Raw genomic sequence first — 25946 nt, 5'->3', positions numbered from 1 at the left:
CACGCACGCACGCACGCACGCACGCACGCACCACGCACGCACGCACGCACGCACGCACGCACGCACGCACGCACGCCACGCACGCACGCACGCACGCACGCACGCACGCACGCACGCACGCACGCACGCACGCCACGCACGCACGCACGCACGCACGCACGGCACGCACGCACGCACGCACGCACGCACGCACGCACGCACGCACGCACGCACGCCCACCACGCACCACGCACGCACGCACGCACGCCCACGCCACGCACGCACCCGCCACGCCGCACGCACGCACGCACGCCACGCACGCACGCACGCACGCACGCACGCACGCACGCACGCACGCACGCACGCACGCACGCCCACGCACGCACGCACGCACGCCCACGCACGCACGCACGACGCACGCCACGCACGGCACGCACGCACGCACGCCACCGCACGCACGCACGCACGCCACGCACGCCACGCACGCACCGCACGCACCGCACGCACGCACGCACGCACGCACGCACGCCCACGCACGCACCCGCACGCCACGCACGCACCACGCCCACCCGCACGCACGGCACGCACGCACGCACGCACGCCACGCACGCACGCCACGCACGCACGCACGCCACGCACGCCACGCACGCACGCACGCACGCACGCACGCACGCGCACGCACGCACGCACGCACGCACGCACGCACGCACGCACGCACGCACGCACGCACGCGCACGCACGCACGCACGCACGCAACGCACGCACGCACGCCACGCACGCACCCGCCCACCCGCACGCCACCGCACGCACGCCACGCACGCACGCACGCACGGCACGCCCACGCACGCCACGCACCCGCACGCACGCACGCACCACGCACGCACGCACGCACGCACGCACGCACGCACGCACGCACGCCACGGCACGCACGCACGCACGCACGCCACGCACGCACGCACCCGCACGCACGCCACGCACGCACGCACGCACGCACGCACCGCACGCACGCACGCACGCACGCACGCACGCACGCCACGCACGCACGCACGGCACGCACGCACGCACGCACGCACGCACGCACGCACGCACGCACGGCACGCACGCACGCCACGCCACGCACGCACGCACGCACGCACGCACGCACGCACGCACGCACCGCACGCACGCACGCACGCCACGCACGCACGCACGCACGCACGCCCACGCACGCACGCACCGCCCACGCACGCCACGCACGCACGCCACGCACGCACGCACGCACGCACGCACGCCACGCCCACCCCCCACGCACGCCACGCCGCACGCACGCACGCACGCACGCACGCACCCGCACGCACGCCACGCACGCACGCACGCACGCCACGCACGCACGCACCACGCCCACGCACGCACGCACGCCACGCACGCACGCACGCCACGCACGCACGCACGCCACCCGCACGCACGCACCGCACGCACGCACGGCCACGCACGCACGCACGCACGCCCACGCACGCACGCACGCACGCACGCCACGCACCGCACGCCACGCACGCACGCACGCACGCACGCACGCACGCACGCATGTTTTTTTTTAAACACCCAAAAAACGATTTTTTTTCATAATGCTTTTGTATCATTAGATTATTTGACATGTGAAGATGAATATATGTTGATTTTTTAAGAATTAAAATATAATAATATAGTATTTTATTTTCTAGATTTAAAAGAACATTCTGATACAGAAATCCGCATATCAAGTAAGTTTTTTTTTTATTGTTTTGTAATGTATGGCTTATAAAAGCAAATTATTTTATTAATATTATATAATCATATGTAATTATTAATTGATATTAAATCAAATATAAATGAGAAGAAAGAACATATTTTCACAATATTTTTCAAAATATTAGCCTGAAAAATGAAAGATCGATGTTCAATTTCTGACTTAGTTTTGACTCACGCTTGTTTTTTTTCTCGCTTATTTTTCTATTATCTTTATTCCGTATTTTTTTCTTATTTCTATTTTAGTTTGGAGCTCTTAAAAATATTAGATCTTAATTAAGGATTATTTTTATAATTTAGATATTTAATTTACAAAAATTTTATTTCCATATATTCAACAACTTACATTGATGTCCTTTCTTTTTACTTATATTTGATTTATTATTAAAAAAGCCTATAATATATTTAATTAATTTGGAAATGTATTATTATTATGTATAAATATTTTAATATCTGTTTATTTTTCAGAGAAGGATTTTTCTAGAATTAAAAAGGTATACACATGTGTTGGAGAGAATCCACAAAGAAAGAATATACAAAAGGTATTTTCGACACAAACCTTTCATTTAAAAATAGTTTGCAAATGTTTACTGATAAAAAATAATTATGGACTGTCGTTTTATTTAATTGTGATCTGTATTTTTTAGATATAACATATGACTCTTTCAATAATAATAAAATTTCGGATATATGTATAAAAAGAAAATCTTATAACAAAGAAAATCATAAACCAATAGGTAAGTTATTTTGTCTTTCAATATATAACTTAAATAAATGTACAATTATTTGAATTAATTATTTATTGATCTTTTAGAAATGTATACAACTAATAAAGAAAAAAATATTGGAGAGAAATATTATGAAGAATCTTCAAATAATAATAATGCATTTGAATCATCGAATACAAATGTACATATGTATACTTCCAATATACAGCAAAAATATTCCCAAAAAGGCACTTTTGTTTGTGTCATTATTATTTAGTAAAAATGTTGAGAATATTTTAATTATATATATATAGAATGAGCCAATTTCTTATTTCTAATATTTATAATTTCAAATATTTAATATTTTCTCTAATATTTTAATATTAACTCTAAATTTTTAATATTTTCTAATTCTTATTTTCATAAATAGCTTCATTTTTTAATTATTTTCCTTTGAAGATTATCGTAGTGCTATTTATAATTTCAAATATTTAATATTTTCTCTAATATTTTAATATTAACTCTAAATTTTTAATATTTTCTAATTCTTATTTTCATAAATAGCTTCATTTTTTAATTATTTTCCTTTGAAGATTATCGTAGTGCTTTATAATTAATTTAAAATGTAAAAATGTACAAAACTATTTTCATTGATACTTTAGAACATTACATTACATCAGATTTATTACATTAGATCAAAAAATGAACTGACTATTACACGCGATTCTATTACTAACATATATATTATTTAATTTGCAACAAATTATTTTATGCACAGATGTAAATATGCATAGATATGCAAGTGCAGATAAGCAAATTGGTAATGCTATTTGTAGCACAAGTGCTGATAAATAGACTGATAATGCAAATTTTTGTACATGCTGCCCTACACATAAAAATTATGATATGTATTATAATGCATTAAACATCTTAAATGCTTTTAATACATTTTAATTAATTGCTTTTATACTGTAAAGTTGATAGGTTTAATTATATTTATATTAAAATTTGTTTTATTCTTTTTAGATGAAAAATTCCGAAGAGTGTTTAAAGAATTATTTTTTCTCAGAGAAGTGACAAAAGAATGCTGCGAAGATATAAAAACTACATTTTTGAGAAAAGAAGATACAAATACAATACATACAAATGAGCCTACATTTTTAAATACATTCAATTTTCCTTTACGACGGTTAGAAGAATTGAACGAAGTAGAAGAGTATCTTCAAGAACCGAATCATTTTCAATCCACTGTAAGTTACCTGTATTCTTCTTTTGGTACAAGTTTCCATTGCTAATTACTAGCATAATTATTATTAATTACATATAATTTACATGTTTCTTAGGTAAGAGAACTTTCAAAAATGAGAGGAGCTACTCCATATGATTTTGTAAAACGATGCGTGTCGATTCTTTTCTCAAATAGATTTGCTGAACAGTATAGCTGGCACGGTGCTAAAAAAAAACAAATATTTGAAAAACTATTTCTTGCAAATGTGTTGCAAGGTAAATTGTTATCTAAATATATTTAATTTACACTACACAATTTAATGTAGAAAAGATATTGGTTTTAAAGTATATAATCAATTATGCTATTTTTAAAATATAGTTTTTCTAACATTGCAATAAGTTTGTTATGTCACTTCTCATAAATGTATAATTTGTATATTTGTATAAAAATACACAACTTGATCAAATAGCTAATTTTTACAAAGCGCATATGCATGTATTTTTTTACAGTTTATTACATTTTACTATGCAATACATATATAAATGTATATGCGTTTTGTGAAATGCAGCTATTGTCAATTATGAGAAGTGACATAACAAATTTACTGCAATATTAAAAGAATTATACTTTTGATAAAAAATAACAATAATTGATTATATACTTTGAAACCAATGTCTTTCTTATTTTTGATAATACATATAAATATTAAATATTTTTCTAGAAACAAAAATAATACTCTTAACTTAATCTAAATTTGTCTGAATATAAATTTCTATTTGTAAACTTTTACGTGTATTGTCAGTACTTTTTATCTAATCATTTATATTTTAAATATATAATTATGTTTATATTATATTTTCTTTCTATCTAGAAAGTGCTTTATTATGTAAAGCAGCGGAAAATCGAAAAGAAGTTGAGGAAGCTATCAAAGCTTGGCTAAGACGTGCAAAGGAAAGAGCAAACAAAGAAGAAAAATCGGATTCCTCATTGTAAACATGTTTGCATTTGTACGTATAATTTGCGTTAAATTTTATTTTTGTTTATTTCAAGACATTTTTAAACATAACGCAAAAATACGTGTTTGTAATTTCTATATTATTTTTCATAACTGTATGCATACTTTTTAAACTTGTCTATTATAGCATAAACTTTATTTTGAAAGACAAAGATTTAAAAAGACAAGTTTGTGTATATTGTTAAATCGATGAACATTACGTGCATTTACGAATTTATTATACTTTTATTAAGTTCAATTCGACATTTTGTTTTCAAATTAATTATTATTTTATCAGAAAACAATTATCATAGAAAAAAAGTTCTAACGAATTTTTTTTCCAGTGAAATTACTTTTATTCAGTTTTTTGAGATTTCATTTTTGTAATCAAAGAAATTTTTAGAATTTTATTTTTAAATTTAAATTATCTTCTTTTCCTAAAAAATTTCTTTGATAATTGTTTGGTTTCTTTATTAGTAATAAATGTGATATGTCTAATAATTAATTCTCTTATAATCTGTATCCGTATTATTGTATGTATTTCGTAACTTTCTCTTTGTACACATAAACAAATTGTTTTCATTAATTTGCGTGCAATAAATTACAATAAATAAATAAATATATATATATATATCCTCCCTAGCGTTAAGGCTATACCGAGGTGGTTTGAGTCGACAGTGCAGATGACGTGGCAGCCTGTGATTGGCTAAGATAGCGCGTGATCAAGGCGCGAGAGGTTTTTGTTTTTACTGGTCTCGCGAGCGTAACTGGTTTGGACCAGTCAGTCTTTGTCCGGACTCAACAAGTATCGTTTCACTGTGCGGTTAACAATTATCGAATATAATCGCTAGTAGCGTGCTGCCGCGGTTGTTCGTGATTGTAATACGAAATACAGTATTATACGAGTATTAATAATTTCATTATTACACCAGTGTGACCAAGATTTCCTTTAAACTCTCTCTTCCTAAAATCCCCGCGGTTTCTTCCTAGACCGCTTGGCGACCCTTACAGCTTCAGAAGTGGGATGTCCTTTCCGCTTTTTCCTGAAATTTTTCTTTCTTGGTCTTTGGTTTTGAGTTTTTACGCCGCGGTGTGTTACAACAGTCGTTACGCGTGTGCGATATCTCGCCTTCACAGCACATAATTAAGTGCTGCGGTAAATGTACTGTACGCATTAGCGTTGCCCGCGAGTGTTATTTAATTCCTTCTTAAGGAAGAAGAAGAAAAACATATTCAAAAGCTCTTGTTTGGAAAACCAGCATTGCACTCGGTTCAACGTGCTGATCACGTGATCTTCAAACAGTGTTCTCGTGATCTTGATACAGGTTTGCTATTGTCGGTAATACCGACTGCGGTACAAAATTTTTTCCGCGTCGGTAATTGTGAACATTACCTTCGGTATTCGCTAATGTCGATAATCTAGAACACTATTATCTCGATTACGACATATTGTGACGTCCCGACCAATAAATTTTCTCTTTTTACCATACAAACAGATTCCTTCTTTACCCTGTTGGAATTTGTTCAATTCTATCTAATCACGAAAGAGCAAGATTGAAGGAGATATTATTTTTATTAGTATTAACGTTATAATTGCATTTATCTTTAATTAATCTTACTCATATTCTAATTACTTAGTTACTTTTAATAACTATTTTAACCAAATTCATTAGAGTTATAGTATTAAAATTATGAAGATATAAAAGAATTATAAATTCGCCTACGAATAATGCATTGTACAAAGGAGCGATTTTAAAACGCCTTCGGGATTCAGTTGGCGTTTATCTATCATGGAATGTAAATCATAATCACAGATAACGACCATTACTGATAATCCATTTCTCATTATGACATCATTTGTAAATTTTTGGTTAATTATTCCACTTAAGTAACATCAGGTCTAGGTAATAAGAACAAAAACATTCAAAATTGTACATAGCCAGCGTTGGAAGAAGAAAGTAAATCTGTAATGAATTGTAAGGTTCATCCATGTAATTTTCACACGGCGACTCGCTCTTGCTAATCAGTTAAACATAACATCTGCATACCAAGAATGGCAGATCGATATTCGAATGGACAAAGGAGATGATGAAATTCGCCTTATCTAAGTCCCCACTGACTCGTACCAAGGAGGACCAGCGCCTACCGGCCATAGTCACGGAGGACAGTAGATTTTTCTCCGCCCTACAGTTAGGACGAACTCTGATTTTCGTTGATTGTTCACTGCATTATTCTCTGACTTGATTGTATCTATCTATACACTCATATTTTATACAATATACGTAGAGTTAATTGGAAAGTTCTACGAGATTTTATTGAGAATCACTCTCTACCGCCGAGTTTTAAAATCTGTCATCCCTTGGAAATTTCACGCTACTGGATCTTTGAATTCCGAGCGCTACTTCCGACAGATTTAGAAGGAAGGAAGAATCTCAAATTTTCTCCCAGTAAGAAAGGAGTAGTTAAAATTTTGGTGAGTTAAAATTTATTTTTATTTTATCCCTTTCTTTAATTATATTAAAATAGAAATTAATGTTATCAATTTAATTTCCACCGAATTATTAATTATTAATACGTCTTTGTCATTATTATCTTACTTGGTATAATTATTCTGTACAATTCATTATTATCATAGTTATAATTATTATTTTGATAGTTTTTTATAGTTATTACGTTGATTATCCAATTATTTAAGATCAATTATTATTGCTTAATTATTATTAATTATTAATACGTATAATGAAAGAATTAGTAATCTGTGTATTGATCTTGGTTATTTTAATTTTACTCATTCTAGTAGCATTACTTCACGATCAATTGCGTTCTCTTAAATAATTTAATCATCTAGTTATATTATATTATCTTATTTTATCTTTTCATCTTATTTACTCTCATTTAGAATACAATTTAAATTTGACAATAGATCACAATCTCCCTCATCCCCAGTAAACCCGGTGAATGCAGGGTGACTGAAAAACACGGGAGGCATTTGAATAAAATAATTATGTTAACCATCTCGGTATTGTAGTTCTCTATTACTTTGTAACCGGGACGTAACAATATAAACTCCTTGTGTGTTACCATTAGTGCTATCACGCTTTATCTTAAACTTTATTAATTATCTTCAACAGTGAACAATTATTTCGAGTTTCCGGTTTTGTCGTGTTTGGCTTTTGTAGTTTTTGCTTTTGTGTTTTTCGCTTTTGTTATCTTGCTCAGTTAATATGTCAAGAATAATTTCAAGAGAGCAATTAGAAGCGTTCACACTCGTTAAACTACAGGAAGAACTTAGCCTTATAGGAGCGGCAAACATCCTCGATAATCGAGCTAGTTGTATCGACACATTCCTGGAATACTACGAAAGAAACATGCATTCGAGGATTTCGGCGGAAAATCAAACACAGGAAGCCAATCAAGAGCCTAATTCTTCTGGTTCGTCCGCTCATTGCATTTCTGTAACTGGCAATGAGACAGTTAATCAGTTACCTACGGAAAATGTATTACCCCAACTCTGTTTCATGATGAGTCAACAGTTAAAAATGCAGCAAGAATTGTTAACGCGTATGTTGGATAAACAGGAGCAGTCGCAAAACACAACCAATATAACTCATTCAACAGGTGAACATTTCAAGCCTTCAAATAATGATGTGAAGTTTTTATCTTCACAAATTCCTCAATTTGCTGGCTCTCAAGAAGACGATGTGGAACTATGGGTCGAAAAAATTGAAAGTGTAGCAGAATTGCATGGTCACCATGAATCAGTCATGTTATCTGCTGCTACAATTAACTTGGTCAAAACAGCCCGTCGTTGGTTCGACATGAACACAGGATCTGTTAATAGATCTTGGCCAGATTTTAAATGCGCAGTTATCAATCGATTCAAAAGAAAAATTCTCTTCAGCTCTGTGATGTGTAAAGCGGAAGCTCGTAAGTGGGCTTTCTACAAGGAGTCGTTCACTGATTACACCATGGATAAGATAATGTTATTGCGCTCTTTACGTCTACCTAAAGAAGATATTATTCAATCACTGATCAATGGTATCTCTAGCGTTGCAATCAAAGGAACTGCTATAGCATTAAAAGCTACCTCTCTTGACGAATTTTTGAGGGATATGCAACATATTGCTGATTCATGCTATGATTCCTTTAGCAAGTCGCCGACATTTGTCAGAAAAGAAAAGCCTAAGGAGGAGACGTTTCGGTGGAGTCTCCTAGCCAGCCAAACAAGAACGGCAAGGATCTCTTTTGCAATTACTGCCGTAAGAGAAACCACACCAAGGAGGATTGTTTCAAACTTCAAAAGAAGGAACGCATCAACACGTCCACGCAATCGTCTGCATCGCCTGTTGCTGCAGTAGAAGACTGTCCAGAGGAAGTAATCGACGAGACTAGTGTAATAGCGTGCGTTAATGCGTCCGGCGGTAAGGAAATTATTACTGATTCACCCCTTTTAGTTGTCAAGAATATCAATAATACTCCTTGTGATAAACTAGCGTTATTAGATACAGGAAGTCCGGTCTCTTTTATGTCGTCTTCTGTTTTTAATGAATTCTTTGACTCTTCTGTTCTTTTAAAAAATTCTGAACATTTGTATAAAGCAGTAAACGGTACTCCTATTAATGTTAAAGGTTCGGTCGCGACAACTATTGAATTAGAAGTTTTATCAAATTTCACGGCTGACATTACGTTCCTCGTTTTTTCTAATAATAATACCTCTTCTCATTTAATTATTGGCAGATTTTCTTAACAAACATGAAATTTCAGCTCTGTTAAAACCTTCCGCTAAAGATTTAGCTGACCGAGTGCATTTGTTCTCTGAGGTTGCTTCTGCTGATGTTATCGATTTTACATCAAATAAAATAGAAGAATTCATTTTCAATATTGAGATTGACTTCGATGCTTCAGTCAAAGAACAATATCAGTTAATATCAGTTTTTCAAGAAGTAGAAAACACAAATGTTCCTATTGCTAAAGATGATTATTCTGTTAAAGTCAATTTAAAAGATGACTCTATTTTTGCTTATTCACCTAGGCGCTTTGCCTACAATGAAAGACTTCAAATAAGGGAGATTACGGATGACTTGTTATCTAGAAATATTATTAAAGAAAGCACTTCGCCATACTGCTCTCGTGTTGTTCCCGTTAGGGAAAAGAATGGTTCTATGAGACTTTGTGTAGATCTGCGTCCACTTAATAGCAGGACAATTAAACAAAAATATCCTTTTCCGATTATAGAGGATTGTTTAACTCGCTTAAGTAATAAAAATGTATTCACTCTCCTTGACCTCAAAGATGGGTTCCATCAGATAAAGATACACCCTGATCATACAAAATTTTTCTCATTCGCAACTCCAGATGGTCAATTCGAATTCCTCCGATTACCTTTCGGATTTTGCGAAGCTCCTGCTGAGTTCCAAAAACGTCTTGTGTCAATTTTTCAGTCTTTGATTAGAAAAGATAAAATTATCGTGTACATTGACGATATCCTTATTCCATTATCATCGGTTCAAGATAACCTTGATGTTTTAAAACAAGTGCTATTATTGCTCAAGCAATACAATCTTTATTTGAATCTTAAGACATGCCTGTTCTTAAAGACTACCATAGAATATCTCGGGTACATTATCTCACCGTCTGGGATTACTCTTAGCTCGAGACACACGGAGGCCATTGCCAATTTTCCCCAGCCGACAAAAGTCGTTGAGTTGCAAAGATTTCTTGGCCTTACGAATTACTTTAGAAAATTTATTAAGGATTACGCGGTTATCATTAAACCTCTTCACCTTCTTTTGCGCAAATCGATAAAATTTAAATTTGATGACGAAGCCCGTCAGGCTTTTAGAACGTTGAAAGAAAAACTTATGTCATACCCAACATTGCAATTATATAACCCCGATTTCGAGACGGAATTGCACACGGATGCTAGTTCAGTAGCTATCGCTGGAATTCTCCTTCAGAAACAGAAAACCAACCAATGGGCATCGGTAGCCTTTTATTTTAGCCAGAATACGAATAAAGCAGAAGTAAATTATCATAGTTTTGAACTTGAAATGCTGGCTATTGTTAAGTCCATCGAAAGATTTCATATATATCTTTATGGGCTAGACTTCACGATCGTCACCGATTGTCACGCTTTAATTTTTGCTATTAACAAGGCAAATATTAACCCGCGCATTGCGCGCTGGACTCTTAAGCTATAGAATTACAAATTTAAGATAATTCATCGGGAAGGTCGTCGCATGCTTCATGTCGATGCCCTTAGCCGGGTCGTACATCTCATTGCGTCAATGCCTCTAGAAAAAGAATTGCTATTCAGATAGTTGCAAGACCCTAAGCTTAAAACATTAGCAGAAAACTTAGAGACAAATGAAAATGAAAAGTTCGAGCTTCTAGACGGCCTAGTTTTTAAAAAAGGAATAGATAAATCTCGATTTTTCGTACCTGACGTAATGAAAAACAATATCATTCGCTATTACCATGACGATATGGCTCACTGTGGGCTTGAAAAAACTATTAAAGGGATTAGTACGAATTATTGGTTTCCTTCTCTCAAAAAGAGAGTTCAAAATTATTTAGAAAACTGTCTGGTCTGTTTGCTAGCTAACTCAGCGGTAAATTCACGCGAAAGGGAGCTCGAGATTACGGATTCACCCATTCAGCCTTTTCAAACATTTCATATTGATCATTTTGGACCTTTTAAAGATTCCATGGACGGATTTAAACACATTTTACTCGTCATTGACGCCTTTTCTCGATATACCTGATTAATTTCCACCAAATCTACCGGCTCTCGGGAAGCAATAAAGAACCTTACATATTTATTCCAAAACTTCGGTATCCCCTCAGTTTTGGTTTCGGATAGAGGAACTGCATTTACTTCTCAAGAGTTCGCAAATTTCATGAAATCCTATAAAATTGATCATCGCCAGGTTGCAGTAGCCGCACCTTGGGCGAACGGTTTAATCGAGAGAGTGAATAGATTTTTAAAATCTTCCCTAAGAAAAATTGTTGAGGAAGACGAAGTATGGAGTTCTCATGTTAATACTGTACAATATGTAATTAATAATACATATCATTCCTCGATAAGGGCTACGCCCTCCAAGTTATTATTCGGTGTAGAAATGCAAAATCATCCAGATGCGAAACTTGTTAGTTTTCTTAATGACATTGCAAAATCTGACTTTGATATTCAGGTAGATCGCGAGGCCACAAGGAAGTTAGCTGTCGATGCTACGAATAAAGTCAAAGAGTACAACAAAACTTACTATGACAGGAGACATAGAAAACCGTCGCAATACAACATAGGTGATTATGTTCTAGTCAGAGATTCTGTTATCAAACACGGCGAAGATAAAAAACTTAAACCAGCCTATAAAGGTCCATATATTGTGACTAAAGCTCTAGACAAGAACAAGTATGTCGTGCAAGACATTCCTGGATTTAACATTACTTCTCGTTTTTATAACTCTATATTATCACCGGATCGTATGAAGCCATGGGCTAAACCGACAGCCTCTACATGCTAGTATTATGTTCACACTACCAGTTTTAGGTCATGATATATCGAGCAAGCGTCTAACCATAATTTTTCGTTAGACAGTATTATGTTCACACTACCAGTTTTAGGTCATGATATATCGAGCAAGCGTCTAACCATAATTTTTCGTTAGACATAATTTACTAGATACAAGCGTTTGTGATTACATTTTATTTTTAGACTTATGACATGCTAATCTTTACCTGTATGTGATCCATTCCAATGTTTATTTTAATTTTATGCGACTTACCTAATCGTTATTGTATTGCCTTTTAAGTTAACTAGCTATTATTCATTCACTTGTCCAATTACTCTGCGTTAAATATATCTGTACACATTCTGCATTTCGATTAGCACATAAGTTATTTATTATTGCGTTTTAGTTTATGGATTATATATTTTATTTTATTTTTTATTGCGTTCTAATTTATGTGTTATTAAGCATTATTATTTGCATTCAAATTTTATATGTGTTATCTTGCGATTTAAGTTATCATTCGGAGCGAATGACGCGGTCAGGAATGGCCGACGCTGTAAGGCGTAAGTCTTACCTTCCGCCGCCATTGGCATTCCCCTAGTTTCCTCTCTAGCGTTAAGGCTATACCGAGGTGGCGTTTGAGTCGACAGTGCAGATGACGTGGCAGCCTGTGATTGGCTAAGATAGCGCGTGATCAAGGCGCGGAGAGGTTTTTGTTTTTACTGGTCTCACGAGCGTAACTGGTTTGGATCAGCCAGTCTTTGCCCGGACTCAACAAATATCGTTTCACTGTGCGGTTAACAATTATCGAATATAATCGCTAGTAGCGTGCTGCCGCGGTTGATCGTGATTGTAATACGAAATACAGTATTATACGAGTATTAATAATTTCATTATTACACCAGTGTGACCAAGATTTCCCTTAAGCTCTCTCTTCCTAAAATCCCCGCGGTTTCTTCCTAGACTGCTCGGCGACCTTACACACACACATATATATATATATATATATATATATATATATATATATATAATATGTATACATACACATTTACAAAATATATTAAAATTTTTTTAAAAATAAATATATTATTTTAAAATATTTATATGTAAATTACAATTCCTGATTCCTCTCTCATATCCATAGGACATCCGCTGGATATCATTTAGGGATTAAAGCATGTCCACCAATTTCATAAACAAATATATACTACGGACGTCTATTGAATGTCCGAAGAACATAAAACTGATAATCTGTGGATATCCCAATATCCTTAATGACTATCTTATGGATGTCCTTCGGATATTTGTGTGCTGGATAGTAAATGCCAGCATTGAAGCAACTTTTATAAAGTCTCAAAAAAAACATTTCCTACGAAATGTTACTTGAACGTTACAAAACATTTCATTTGTCGTTCCGAATTGTCAAATTAAATGCGGAAAAGCAACGTTTCTGGTACGTTCTATAAACTGACACTAATAAAACGTTAATTTGAGACGTTTACGGAATCTTTTATTACCGTTACATGTAAACGTTTCAAATTTGCTTAATTACAGTCGAAATGTGACGTTACCAGAAAGTTACATGTTTAGCGGATATATTATTTGTATATTATTTTTTATATATTCTTTTATATATTTTACAGTTACTATCCCCGAAAATGGTTTTAAGAAACAAATTATTTTAAATGATTTGTACAAAATGATTTTAAAAAATTAGACTTTAGAGATTGTATTAAAATAATATATTTCTTTTAGCACTCCTATTGAATTATACAATAATACAGAAATTATTATGAAGAACCTTGCATCTTAATATTTTTATGTCGACAATAAGATTTGTCAAATCTTATTTGAAAATTAACAACATTGCTTTTGATGATAGCAGCTACAAAAAATAAATAAAAATATAAATAAATAATTATTCTTTTTAAAATATTATTTTTTTATTAATAAAATAATTTGGTAATAATAATTAAAGAAAAAGGCTAACTTCACGAGCGTAAACCAAGATATAATGTTGAATTTGTTAATAATATAGTTCTTAAAAAATTTCATAATAATTCTAAACAAAATTATTATAAAACTTTTTAGTTTTGACTTGTTTATTCATATATATATATATATATATATATATATATATATATATATATATACAGGGTGTTCAAAAAGTCCCGGTACGGGGGAATAACTCGAAAAGTAAGGGTCAGACAAAGAAACTTTTCCGACAAAAGTTGTAGGGCTTACTCCGAGCTTTTATCTCGTGACCTTGAATTTGACCTTGGATAGTCATTTGAAGGTCACATAAAGATTACCTTCAATTTCTTAAATGGAACTCCCTATTTTTCATTGCATATTCTTGTAGCTCATCTCAAGAGCTTTCCAAAACACTATAATTAAGTTAGTTTTCATTAAGTACTTTCCAAGTTATGAGGCTTGAAATCATTTTTTAATTTTACATAAACCGTAAAATATCTAGTAAACCATTCATTTTTCGATTATGTTACCTTAATACTTTTATGTACAAAATAATGAGAGGAATCAATTGGTGTTAAAAAATATTAAAAATATTAAAGAAAACATACAGTTGTTTTTAAGAAAAAATATGGAATTGTTAATTGCAAATTACATATATATATGTATATATATGTATATATGTTATATGTATATATATATGTGTATATATATATATACAGGGTCTACCAAAAGTGTGGAAACCCCTAAATATCTCGGAAAATATACGTTTTACAGAAAAGTGTTTCCAACAAAAGTTGTAGGGTTTAAGAAGATCTATATACTGATTCTATCAGTTTGACCTTGGATGGCGTCGTCAAGGTCAGGTCAAGGTCACATTGACTTTTTTAAATGACACCCCCTACATTTGATTGCATATTCTTATAGCTTAATTCAAGAGCTTTCCAAAACACTATAATAATGTTCATTTTTATTAAGTACTTTGCGAGTTATGAGGGTTGAAATAATTTCTTAATTTTACATAAACCATAAAATATCTAGTAAACCATTCATTTTTCGATTATCTTACCTTCATACTTTTATGTACAAATTAATGAGAGGAATCAATTGGTGTAAAGAAAACACATAGTTGTTTCTAAGAAAAAATATGTAATTTGCAATTAACAATTCCATATTTTTTCTTAAAAACAACTGTATGTTTTCTTTACACCAATTGATTCCTTTCATTATTTTGTACATAAAAGTATGAAGGTAAGATAATCGAAAAATGAATGGTTTACTAGATATTTTATGGTTTATGTAAAATTAAGAAATTATTTCAACCCTCATAACTCGCAAAGTACTTAATAAAAATGAACATTATTATAGTGTTTTGGAAAGCTCTTGAATTAAGCTATAAGAATATGCAATCAAATGTAGGGGGTGTTATTTAAAAAAGTCAATGTGACCTTGACCTGACCTTGACGACGCCATCCAAGGTCAAACTGATAGAATCAGTATATAGATCTTCTTAAACCCTACAACTTTTGTTGGAAACACTTTTCTGTAAAACGTATATTTTCCGAGATATTTAGGGGTTTCCACACTTTTGGTAGACCCTGTATATATATATATATATATACAGGGTGTCTGTCAATTTTCGACCTTGACGAAATAAGAAAGTAGATTGGCTCAAATTAAGAAGGAAGGATCTCTATTGTTTTGTGATTGTCGCAATAATTAACGAAAAATTAAATAAAGAAGATCGGCCAATGCGCGTGGCTAGAAGCACACGACGGCGAAGGCAGTCTGACTGTAACATAATGGCGGCGCGCGGCGAAACGGTGATTGGAAAGGGGAGGAGCGATGAGTGTGTAAGCGCGTGGCGAAAGCCACTCCTAACTTCGTTAAGGTCAAAAATTCCCTGTCACCCTATATATATACAGGGTGGGGCATTTATCTTGAGACAAAATAATATCTCGATTGGAGTCGATTATTTTGAAAAAAGTTTTAGACAAAAGTTGTATGGTTTCAAGGGGGACATAAGATGGTGTTATTAGTTTGATCTTGAAGAGCCACCTGAAGGACACGCGAAGGTCAGCTCCAACTTTTTAAATGGGACACCCTATATGCTTTTGCATATTCTTGTAGCTCATCTCAAGAGCTTTCCAAAACACTATAATTAAGTTAGTTTTCATTAAGTACTTTCCAAGTTATGAGGCTTGAAATCATTTTTTAATTTTACATAAACCGTAAAATATCTTGTAAAATATTCATTTTTCGATTATTTTACCTTAATACTTTTATGTACAAAATAATGAGAGGAATCAATTGGTGTAAAGAAAAGATATAGTTATTTTTAAGAAAAAATATGTAATTGTTAATTGCAAATTACATTTTTTTTTTCGAAACAACTATGATTTTGGATGATGGAAAGCTCTTGAGATGAGCTACAAGAATATGCAAAAGCATATAGGGTGTCCTATTTAAAAAGTTGGAGCTGACCTTCGCGTGTCCTTCAGGTGGCTCTTCAAAATCAAACTAATGACACCATTTTATGTCCCCCTTGAAACCATACAACTTTTATCTAAAACTTTTTTCAAAATAATCGACTCCAATCGAGATATTATCTTGTCTCAAGATAAATGCCCCACCCTGTATATATATATATATATGTATATATATATATATATATATAAAGTCATAAGAGAAATATAACAAAATATAAAATGTGTAAATACATATAAAAATAATTATAATTAATTAAAATAATAAACCATAAGCACTTTTAATGTTACATAACAAGCATTAATATTTATAATATTTTATATATTAATAAGATATATTTATTTTTTAAATTAAATTAAATTAAATTATTTTTACTTAATAATAAATTACGTTATTTTAACATATTTATTCTTTAATAGAGTTATTAGATTTATTTAGAAAATACAAAATTACATATATATTTTCTTATATACATAATTTTTTACATATTTATTATTTCGTTGATTACCAAGATAAACTTTTAATGATTGCCAATTACGAACTCGTGAAAAAGCAACATAAAGTTGCCCATAATTAAAAATATCTTTACGTAGATCTATACCGATTCTATTAAACGTTTGTCCTTGTGATTTATTAATTGTCATAGCAAAAGCTAATTTTATTGGAAATTGTCTTCTTGAAAAAATAAAAGGATATATATTTTCACAATATAATGTTACACGATTCAAAAATATAATGTCTTCTGTTTTATCACCTGTTAAAATCTTACATTTCAATAAATGATCTCCAAGCTTTATAACCATTAATCTTGTTTCATTGCAAAGCCCGTCATTGATACTAAGATTTATAATTAATAATATCATAATAATACAATTTGGTCTTAAACGCAATTCATGAGGAGGAAGAGATGATGGAGATAAACTATTTAAATATTCTGGTAACAAAGCTTCGCCAATATCGCCATTGTCATCATTTACAGCACTGTCTACACTTGTATAAATTCGTTCATCAGCTATATCTAATAATTTAACAACTTTTTTATTAATTTCATCTACATCAACATTTCTTGCAGAAAGTATTGCACATTTAGCTACTTTGTCAAACTCCTTTTTACTCCCGACTGCTGCCAACTTACGATTGGCAAAAGACGGAGGGAGTATGTGTTTCACCGAGCTCGGATTGTTTGTCAGATGAATTCTCGATAACTATAACATAGTTCGATACTATCTTTTACATATTAGTTTGTTTTTAACCAAGGAAGGTTTCTAGTATATAATTATTATTATTTATTCTATTAATAAAAAGCGGAAAAATAATATTATTCCGTCTATTCGTTCTTTCATTGGCTGCGAGTGAGACTACCAATCTCTTCAGCACACCTGTAAAATGGACGGATACTAATCCTTTCCTTTCACAATTTATAAATAACCGTAAATTGAGTCCGAAATGAAGCCTTGAAAATGCGAAAAAACACGCGGTTTGACAGCTGTCGAAAGGAGAGGAAAATGTTACTTTCTAAAGTTTATTCCTTATACAGCTTAGTATCCGTCCATTTTTATAAGTTTCCTTAATACATTGCACACCACAACACTAGACAAAGCAAATAATGGGACGCAACGTAAATTGGGCTGTTTCTCGCTTACGAGGCCATTTTTCACGCCTTATAGTTCACCGATTTATAGCAGTGAAGCGCTGCATGAGAATTTTGACATGTGGGTAATATATCGATACCATGTAGGTAACATAGAAATATTTATACATGAGGCCCTTGTACAATACCAAGCAAGAGAAATAGGAATAGGGAAGAAAGAAAGGAAAGATATTATTTATTATAATGAAAATAATTAATATTAAAATCTATGACTTCATGTGAGATAAGATATTTTATTAATATTATTATTTTATATATTATTATATATTATTATATATTATATATATATATTTTTTTAAATATTTTTTAATATTATAAAAATTTTAATAAGAATAATTAAAAATAAAAACAGGCCCAGATCCAGAACAAGAGTCTGAGAGACCCATCCAACGCGTCCTCGTTCTCTCCATCCTCCTCTTCCTCCTCTCCATCTTCCACCTCTCCATCCCCCTCTCCAGTCTCCTGTACTGTCTCCTCTTCAGTTTTCTCTCCATCCTCCTCTCCATCCTTGTCTTTTCACTCTTGTTGAGTAATAATTAATATACACAGAAAACGTTAGCAATTAGAAAATTAAATTAAATTTACAAAATAAAAATAATTTTAAAACTTTTTGTATATATTTAAAAATTTAACATACTTTTTATTTCTTTCCTTTAATTTTGTTTCTCCTCTTTTCTTCTTCTTTTCCTTCTCTTTTGTTTTATTTTCTTTATCTTCGTCTTCATTAGTCGTCCCTTCTTCTACATCTCATCTCATTTTCTTCCTTATCCTTTGTTCTTTCATCTTTTCTTATGTGCTCTTTTTCCAATCTCCTAATTCAATTATGTCGTTTATTAAATGTTTTATTTACAGGACTTTAATTTAAAGAATACTCTAACAAAAAAAAGAAAATAATCTAAAAAGAAAACTACATGTTATATATATATATATATATATATATATATATATATATATATATACAGGGTCTACCAAAAGTGTGGAAACCCCTAAATATCTCGGAAAATATACGTTTTACAGAAAAGTGTTTCCAACAAAAGTTGTAGGGTTTAAGAAGATCTATATACTGATTCTATCAGTTTGACCTTGGATGGCGTCGTCAAGGTCAGGTCAAGGTCACATTGACTTTTTTAAATGACACCCCCTACATTTGATTGCATATTCTTATAGCTTAATTCAAGAACTTTCCAAAACACTATAATAATGTTCATTTTTATTAAGTACTTTGCGAGTTATGAGGGTTGAATGATAGAGTAGCGCCGGTATTAACATTATCCAAGGTGTACTACATGGAGGTTACTCGCTCGGATTTGCATCTGTTGTGTGTGTGATCCAGCTAACTAAGGCAAGATCGGTCGTGGATCCAGTCAGCAAAAGCAAAGACCCAACCAAATTACAATCGAGCATTTAAAGACCTGGAAAGCAATCGACATAGTAAACAGTAAATAAATTTGTGGATGCTCATTTATCATAATAATTGTTCGAAATGTGTGCGTGTGCGTGCGTGCGGTGCGTGTATACAGAGATCAGGTTAGGTTGCACCAAACGATTGCAAATGTGTTTCAATGTGTTAAAGTAAATGCTGAAAGTGGCTGCCATTTACTTCCTGACAATATGCTAATCTTTGGTAGAATGTAGAAATGACTTTACGATTCGTTTCAAAAGGTATCAAAGCCATTTCATCCCTTATTCGCTGTATCAATTCGTGAATGGTTTTAGGTTTTGTTCTGTAAACCTTACTCTTCAGATATCCCCATAGATAATAATCAAGAGGAGTTAGATCTGGTGACCGAGGTGGCCAATCCTCTCCTCCCTCATTTCCGTTCCTTCTTCCTATCCACCGTAGCGGAAAAGTCTCATTTAAAATACGACGTGGTCCTGCACCAAAATGAGCAGGAGCTCCATCATGCTGAAACCATATTTCTTGGAAATTATTTGGAAAAGTATTCTGTATGGCTGGAATTATTTGATCAACAAGTAATCTCTCATACCTTTGAGCGTTCAAATATTCTTCAAAAAAAAACGGCCCTATTAAATAGCCATCTATTATTCCGCACCATACATTTATTTTTTGTGGATGTTGTGTGTGAGTTTCCCGCACCCAATTCGGATTCTCATCTGACCAGAAACGAAAATTTTGATTATTAACTTCTCCCGTTAAGGTAAAAGTTGCCTCGTCTATGAAAACAATTTGATAAGGGAAGATGGGCCGGACATCTATTAGTGCCATCATTCTTTCACAGAAATGTATACGACGCTCCTCATCTCCGTTTTGCAATTCTTGAACGTATTGCAATTTATATGGATGGAACTTGTTCTTCTTTAAAATTCTCCAAACCGACATGGGAGCAATATCGTGAGTTTGAGCGACTCTCTGAACACTAGAATTGGGATCTTCAATAAATGTCTGCAGAACATCAAGTTGTTTTTCTTCGTTGGTTGCAGACAATGGTCTTCCTGACTTAGAGCGATTTCTTACGCTACCAGTTTGTCTAAAACGTTCTATTGTTTTTAACACAGTGGACTTATTAATTCGACGGTTCGGATACGTGTCATTAAATAATCGAACGACATCAGAGAACGATCTTTCGTTATCACCCCATCCACGCATCATGAGGATAGTGATTCTTTCACGTTCCGACAAGTCGCCAGCCATTTTTAAAACGTTTAATTTTAATTAATCGTACGTTGTATTTGGACGATAACAATTAATTTCTGCTTGCTCAAAGCTGAAGTTAGAAGGTGCTCGTTCTTTGATAGCTTTATACATTCTTAGTTGAATTTTAAATGCGAGTTAGACTGCATGTAGTGCGTCACATAGCGGTAAATGAAGGAACTAACGAGACGTTTCATACACGTTTTATGGAGCAATTTTTTGGCAATTTGACTTCAGCGAAATATGAGGATATGTTGAGGAATCGATCTTGCCTTAGTTAGCTGGATCACACACACAACAGATGCAAATCCGAGCGAGTAACCTCCATGTAGTACACCTTGGATAATGTTAATACCGGCGCTACTCTATCATTCAACCCTCATAACTCGCAAAGTACTTAATAAAAATGAACATTATTATAGTGTTTTGGAAAGCTCTTGAATTAAGCTATAAGAATATGCAATCAAATGTAGGGGGTGTCATTTAAAAAAGTCAATGTGACCTTGACCTGACCTTGACGACGCCATCCAAGGTCAAACTGATAGAATCAGTATATAGATCTTCTTAAACCCTACAACTTTTGTTGGAAACACTTTTCTGTAAAACGTATATTTTCCGAGATATTTAGGGGTTTCCACACTTTTGGTAGACCCTGTATATATATATATATAACATGTATTGTTTTCTTTATATATATATATATAAATAACATGTATTGTTTTCTTTTTAGATTATTTTATATATATACACACACACATATACAATGTTGTGCAAGGTATTTTATTTTCAGTACCGAGGTACAGGTACAGGTACTCTGGAAAAAATTCATATTATGAAGTACCTCTGCCGAGGTACATTTTTTTCAGAGTACTTGTACCTGTACCTCGGTACTGAAAATAAAGTACCTTGCACAACACTGCACATATATACAGAATGCTTCCGCAACATACAGATCGGTAAGTCGGGTTGCCTATCTGACGATCGGTCTTCTTTTATCGACCTCGTATAATTGAAAAATAATAAAATCAGAGGATCGATCATGTATTTTTTTATCATGAAAAGTGAAAAAATTCCTTGATTGATAGCTTGAATGCGAATCCGTAGGGGATGAGGAAAGTAAAATCAGCTTTTAACATTGATATAGTGTAATTGTAATATTTAATAACATAAATAACATTATATTTAATAACATAAATAATTTAAATAACATTAATAACATAAAATGACACAATTGAAATATAATAACACAGATAAAATATAATGAATTTAAACAAAAAACTATTTTTTAGTGTTCACAATATATGCTCAATGTAACCGCCATTCTCTTCTAAACATAAAGCAATCCTCCGCATAAAATTTTTCCTCACTCTCCGAATTATCGGAGGAGTGATTTCCGCACACGCGTTTCAAATTTTATTTTTAAGATCTTCTTTATATAATGTTATTTATGTTATTAAATAAATTATGTCATTAATAATTACACTATATCAATGTTAAAAGCTGATTTCACTTTCCTCATTCCCTACAGATTTGCATTCAAGGTATCAATCAAGAAATTTTTTCACTTTTCACTTTTGAAAGAATTATAATTATATAATTATTTATTATAATTATTATTATACTATTTACGTATATATTGCATACTCACATGTTTGCACTGCAAACTACATGTGAGTAGTAAAGCATCGACTGGTTTACACTAACAATACTCGCCGCTTCTCGCCGCCGTTTTCGCTAGTTTTTTGTTTTCGTCGCGCGCGATATCTTATTACATCTTTGTGTGCTACTTCAACAATCGAGCGATCTAATAGACAGCTCAAGTTTTTACAAGTTACTTTCATAAAGTGATATTATGGAAACGCGTGAAATTAGTGAGAAAATGTGCGACGAAGTTAATGAACGAATTTATGGAAGGAGGCGCAATACAAAAAAGTATCGATTATCATGCAAGCGGCTAAGCAGACGAAAATCGTCAATAAATAAAAGGTAACATTATTTTATTAATAGAAAAGAAATTAGAAAAATTACCGTGCACACTGTTCGTCATATAGCCAAAGTAATGAAAGCCAGTGTACATCAATCACTGTAATTAATTTTGATACCACGGATTTTGATGAACTTTTTTTATAATGTAGTACTGTCAGTACCGTAACTAGAGCGGTATCATCAGTATCCCCGCAACGGACGCAAACTTTAGGTAGAAATGAGCAGTCATTATAATAAAATAAAAAAATAAATAATAAATGTATTTATTTACAACAAATAAATGTTCCTTTTTAGTTGAAAAATTTGTTTTTTATTATAAATATTTAGCAAGAGAGACGTAAATTGTTAAACTCGCACCGGGCGCAATGTAGGCTAGTTACGGCACTGAGTACTTTATTAGAAACGTACCCGAGTGAAGCGATAGAGCGCAAAGCTCATTGTCAGACATTTTGTAAAAAATTTATTTAATAAATATAGCACTCTTTATCTGCCGTTGATTTTGTACCATTCAGTATGAAGACGACATTGCACGTGCACTTAAGTCCGAAAGTATCAAGCTGCGAACTAGGATTCGATTTCAATCTGTTCAATTTTTTTTCAAATTTTTTTAATGATTGTTTTTATGTTTTATGTTGCATATAATTGATTCACAAATTATGGTTATTTATTAAAAACAAAATTAATGTTTATTTATTAAAAAAAAAAAAATAAATTTAAGTAACAAATAAGCTGTTTTTAAAAAAGTAAAACAAGTTTTCTTATTTATAATGTATTTTATTTATTTTAAACAAAATTACATATATATTTTATTGGTTCAAAACAAAAAATTATTTCATATTATTTTATTTTTGTTATTTGTTTATATCATTTTTTATTGATTTTTTAGTATTATTAATCTTTTCCCTTTGTTTAATTCTTAAAAGAATTATGTTAGTCAAAATAATTTTATATAATTAAACATTAATTCGTTTTTAAATCAATAAACACAATTTGTGGCCCAATTATATTTTTAAAAAATTGGAAAAAAAATCGGAAATAGGGATCGAACCCTAGTTCGTAGCGTGATACTTTCGGATTCAAGTGCTCGCGCTATGCCTTCATGGTGAATGGTGCGACGTTATTGATACATAAGGAATGCTGTATTTATTAAATAAATGTTCTCAAAAACGGTTGAGCGTTTCATCATTTTGCTACACTGCAGTACTCCTCTACTAAAATACTATACTATAAAAAAGCTCATTAAATTTATACAGGGTCTACCAAAAGTGTGGAAACCCCTAAATATCTCGGAAAATATACGTTTTACAGAAAAGTGTTTCGAACAAAAGTTGTAGGGTTTAGGAAGATCTATATACTGATTCTATCAGTTTGACCTTGGATGGCGTCGTCAAGGTCAGGTCAAGGTCACATTGACTTTTTTAAATGACACCCCCTACATTTGATTGCATATTCTTATAGCTTAATTCAAGAGCTTTCCAAAACACTATAATAATGTTCATTTTTATTAAGTACTTTGCGAGTTATGAGGGTTGAATGATAGAGTAGCGCCGGTATTAACATTATCCAAGGTGTACTACATGGAGGTTACTCGCTCGGATTTGCATCTGTTGTATGTGTGATCCAGCTAACTAAGGCAAGATCGATTCCTCAACATATCCTCATATTTCGCTGAAGTCAAATTGCCAAAAAATTGCTCCATAAAACGTGTATGAAACGTCTCGTTAGTTCCTTCATTTACCGCTATGTGACGCACTACATGCAGTCTAACTCGCATTTAAAATTCAACTAAGAATGTATAAAGCTATCAAAGAACGAGCACCTTCTAACTTCAGCTTTGAGCAAGCAGAAATTAATTGTTATCGTCCAAATACAACGTACGATTAATTAAAATTAAACGTTTTAAAAATGGCTGGCGACTTGTCGGAACGTGAAAGAATCACTATCCTCATGATGCGTGGATGGGGTGATAACGAAAGATCGTTCTCTGATGTCGTTCGATTATTTAATGACACGTATCCGAACCGTCGAATTAATAAGTCCACTGTGTTAAAAACAATAGAACGTTTTAGACAAACTGGTAGCGTAAGAAATCGCTCTAAGTCAGGAAGACCATTGTCTGCAACCAACGAAGAAAAACAACTTGATGTTCTGCAGACATTTATTGAAGATCCCAATTCTAGTGTTCAGAGAGTCGCTCAAACTCACGATATTGCTCCCATGTCGGTTTGGAGAATTTTAAAGAAGAACAAGTTCCATCCATATAAATTGCAATACGTTCAAGAATTGCAAAACGGAGATGAGGAGCGTCGTATACATTTCTGTGAAAGAATGATGGCACTAATAGATGTCCGGCCCATCTTCCCTTATCAAATTGTTTTCACAGACGAGGCAACTTTTACCTTAACGGGAGAAGTTAATAATCAAAATTTTCGTTTCTGGTCAGATGAGAATCCGAATTGGGTGCGGGAAACTCACACACAACATCCACAAAAAATAAATGTATGGTGCGGAATAATAGATGGCTATTTAATAGGGCCGTTTTTTTTTGAAGAATATTTGAACGCTCAAAGGTATGAGAGATTACTTGTTGATCAAATAATTCCAGCCATACAGAATACTTTTCCAAATAATTTCCAAGAAATATGGTTTCAGCATGATGGAGCTCCTGCTCATTTTGGTGCAGGACCACGTCGTATTTTAAATGAGACTTTTCCGCTACGGTGGATAGGAAGAAGGAACGGAAATGAGGGAGGAGAGGATTGGCCACCTCGGTCACCAGATCTAACTCCTCTTGATTATTATCTATGGGGATATCTGAAGAGTAAGGTTTACAGAACAAAACCTAAAACCATTCACGAATTGATACAGCGAATAAGGGATGAAATGGCTTTGATACCTTTTGAAACGAATCGTAAAGTCATTTCTACATTCTACCAAAGATTAGCATATTGTCAGGAAGTAAATGGCAGCCACTTTCAGCATTTACTTTAACACATTGAAACACATTTGCAA

At 34.2% G+C, this 25946-nt stretch overlaps 1 protein-coding gene and 1 long non-coding RNA gene across 4 annotated transcripts in view; one reads left to right on the top strand and one right to left on the bottom strand.

Annotated features, from left to right (window-relative positions):
- Positions 1–25946, bottom strand: part of LOC105254912 — a 183469-nt gene that overhangs the window by 20843 nt on the left and 136680 nt on the right. For 2 of the 3 annotated variants that reach the window (XM_025406092.1, XM_025406093.1), the window contains exon 6: positions 18962–19107. The exons of the other annotated variant lie outside the window; for it this stretch is intronic. In XM_025406092.1, coding sequence (XP_025261877.1) covers positions 19020–19107 — 88 coding nt within the window. In that variant the 3' untranslated portion in view covers positions 18962–19019. Of the gene's footprint in view, positions 1–18961; positions 19108–25946 lie in introns of those variants that run through there. 3 annotated transcript variants of the gene reach the window in all.
- LOC109609926 lies at positions 3467–4806 on the top strand. Its single transcript, XR_002192503.2, has 3 exons — positions 3467–3700; positions 3794–3953; positions 4550–4806. It is a non-coding gene; the product is annotated as an uncharacterized LOC109609926 (long non-coding RNA).

This window comes from Camponotus floridanus, unplaced genomic scaffold (assembly GCF_003227725.1).
Source record: "Camponotus floridanus strain SB8 unplaced genomic scaffold, Cflo_v7.5 scaffold132, whole genome shotgun sequence".
Taxonomy (NCBI): Eukaryota; Metazoa; Arthropoda; class Insecta; order Hymenoptera; family Formicidae; genus Camponotus; species Camponotus floridanus.
This window is presented reverse-complemented; position numbering and strand designations above follow the sequence as displayed.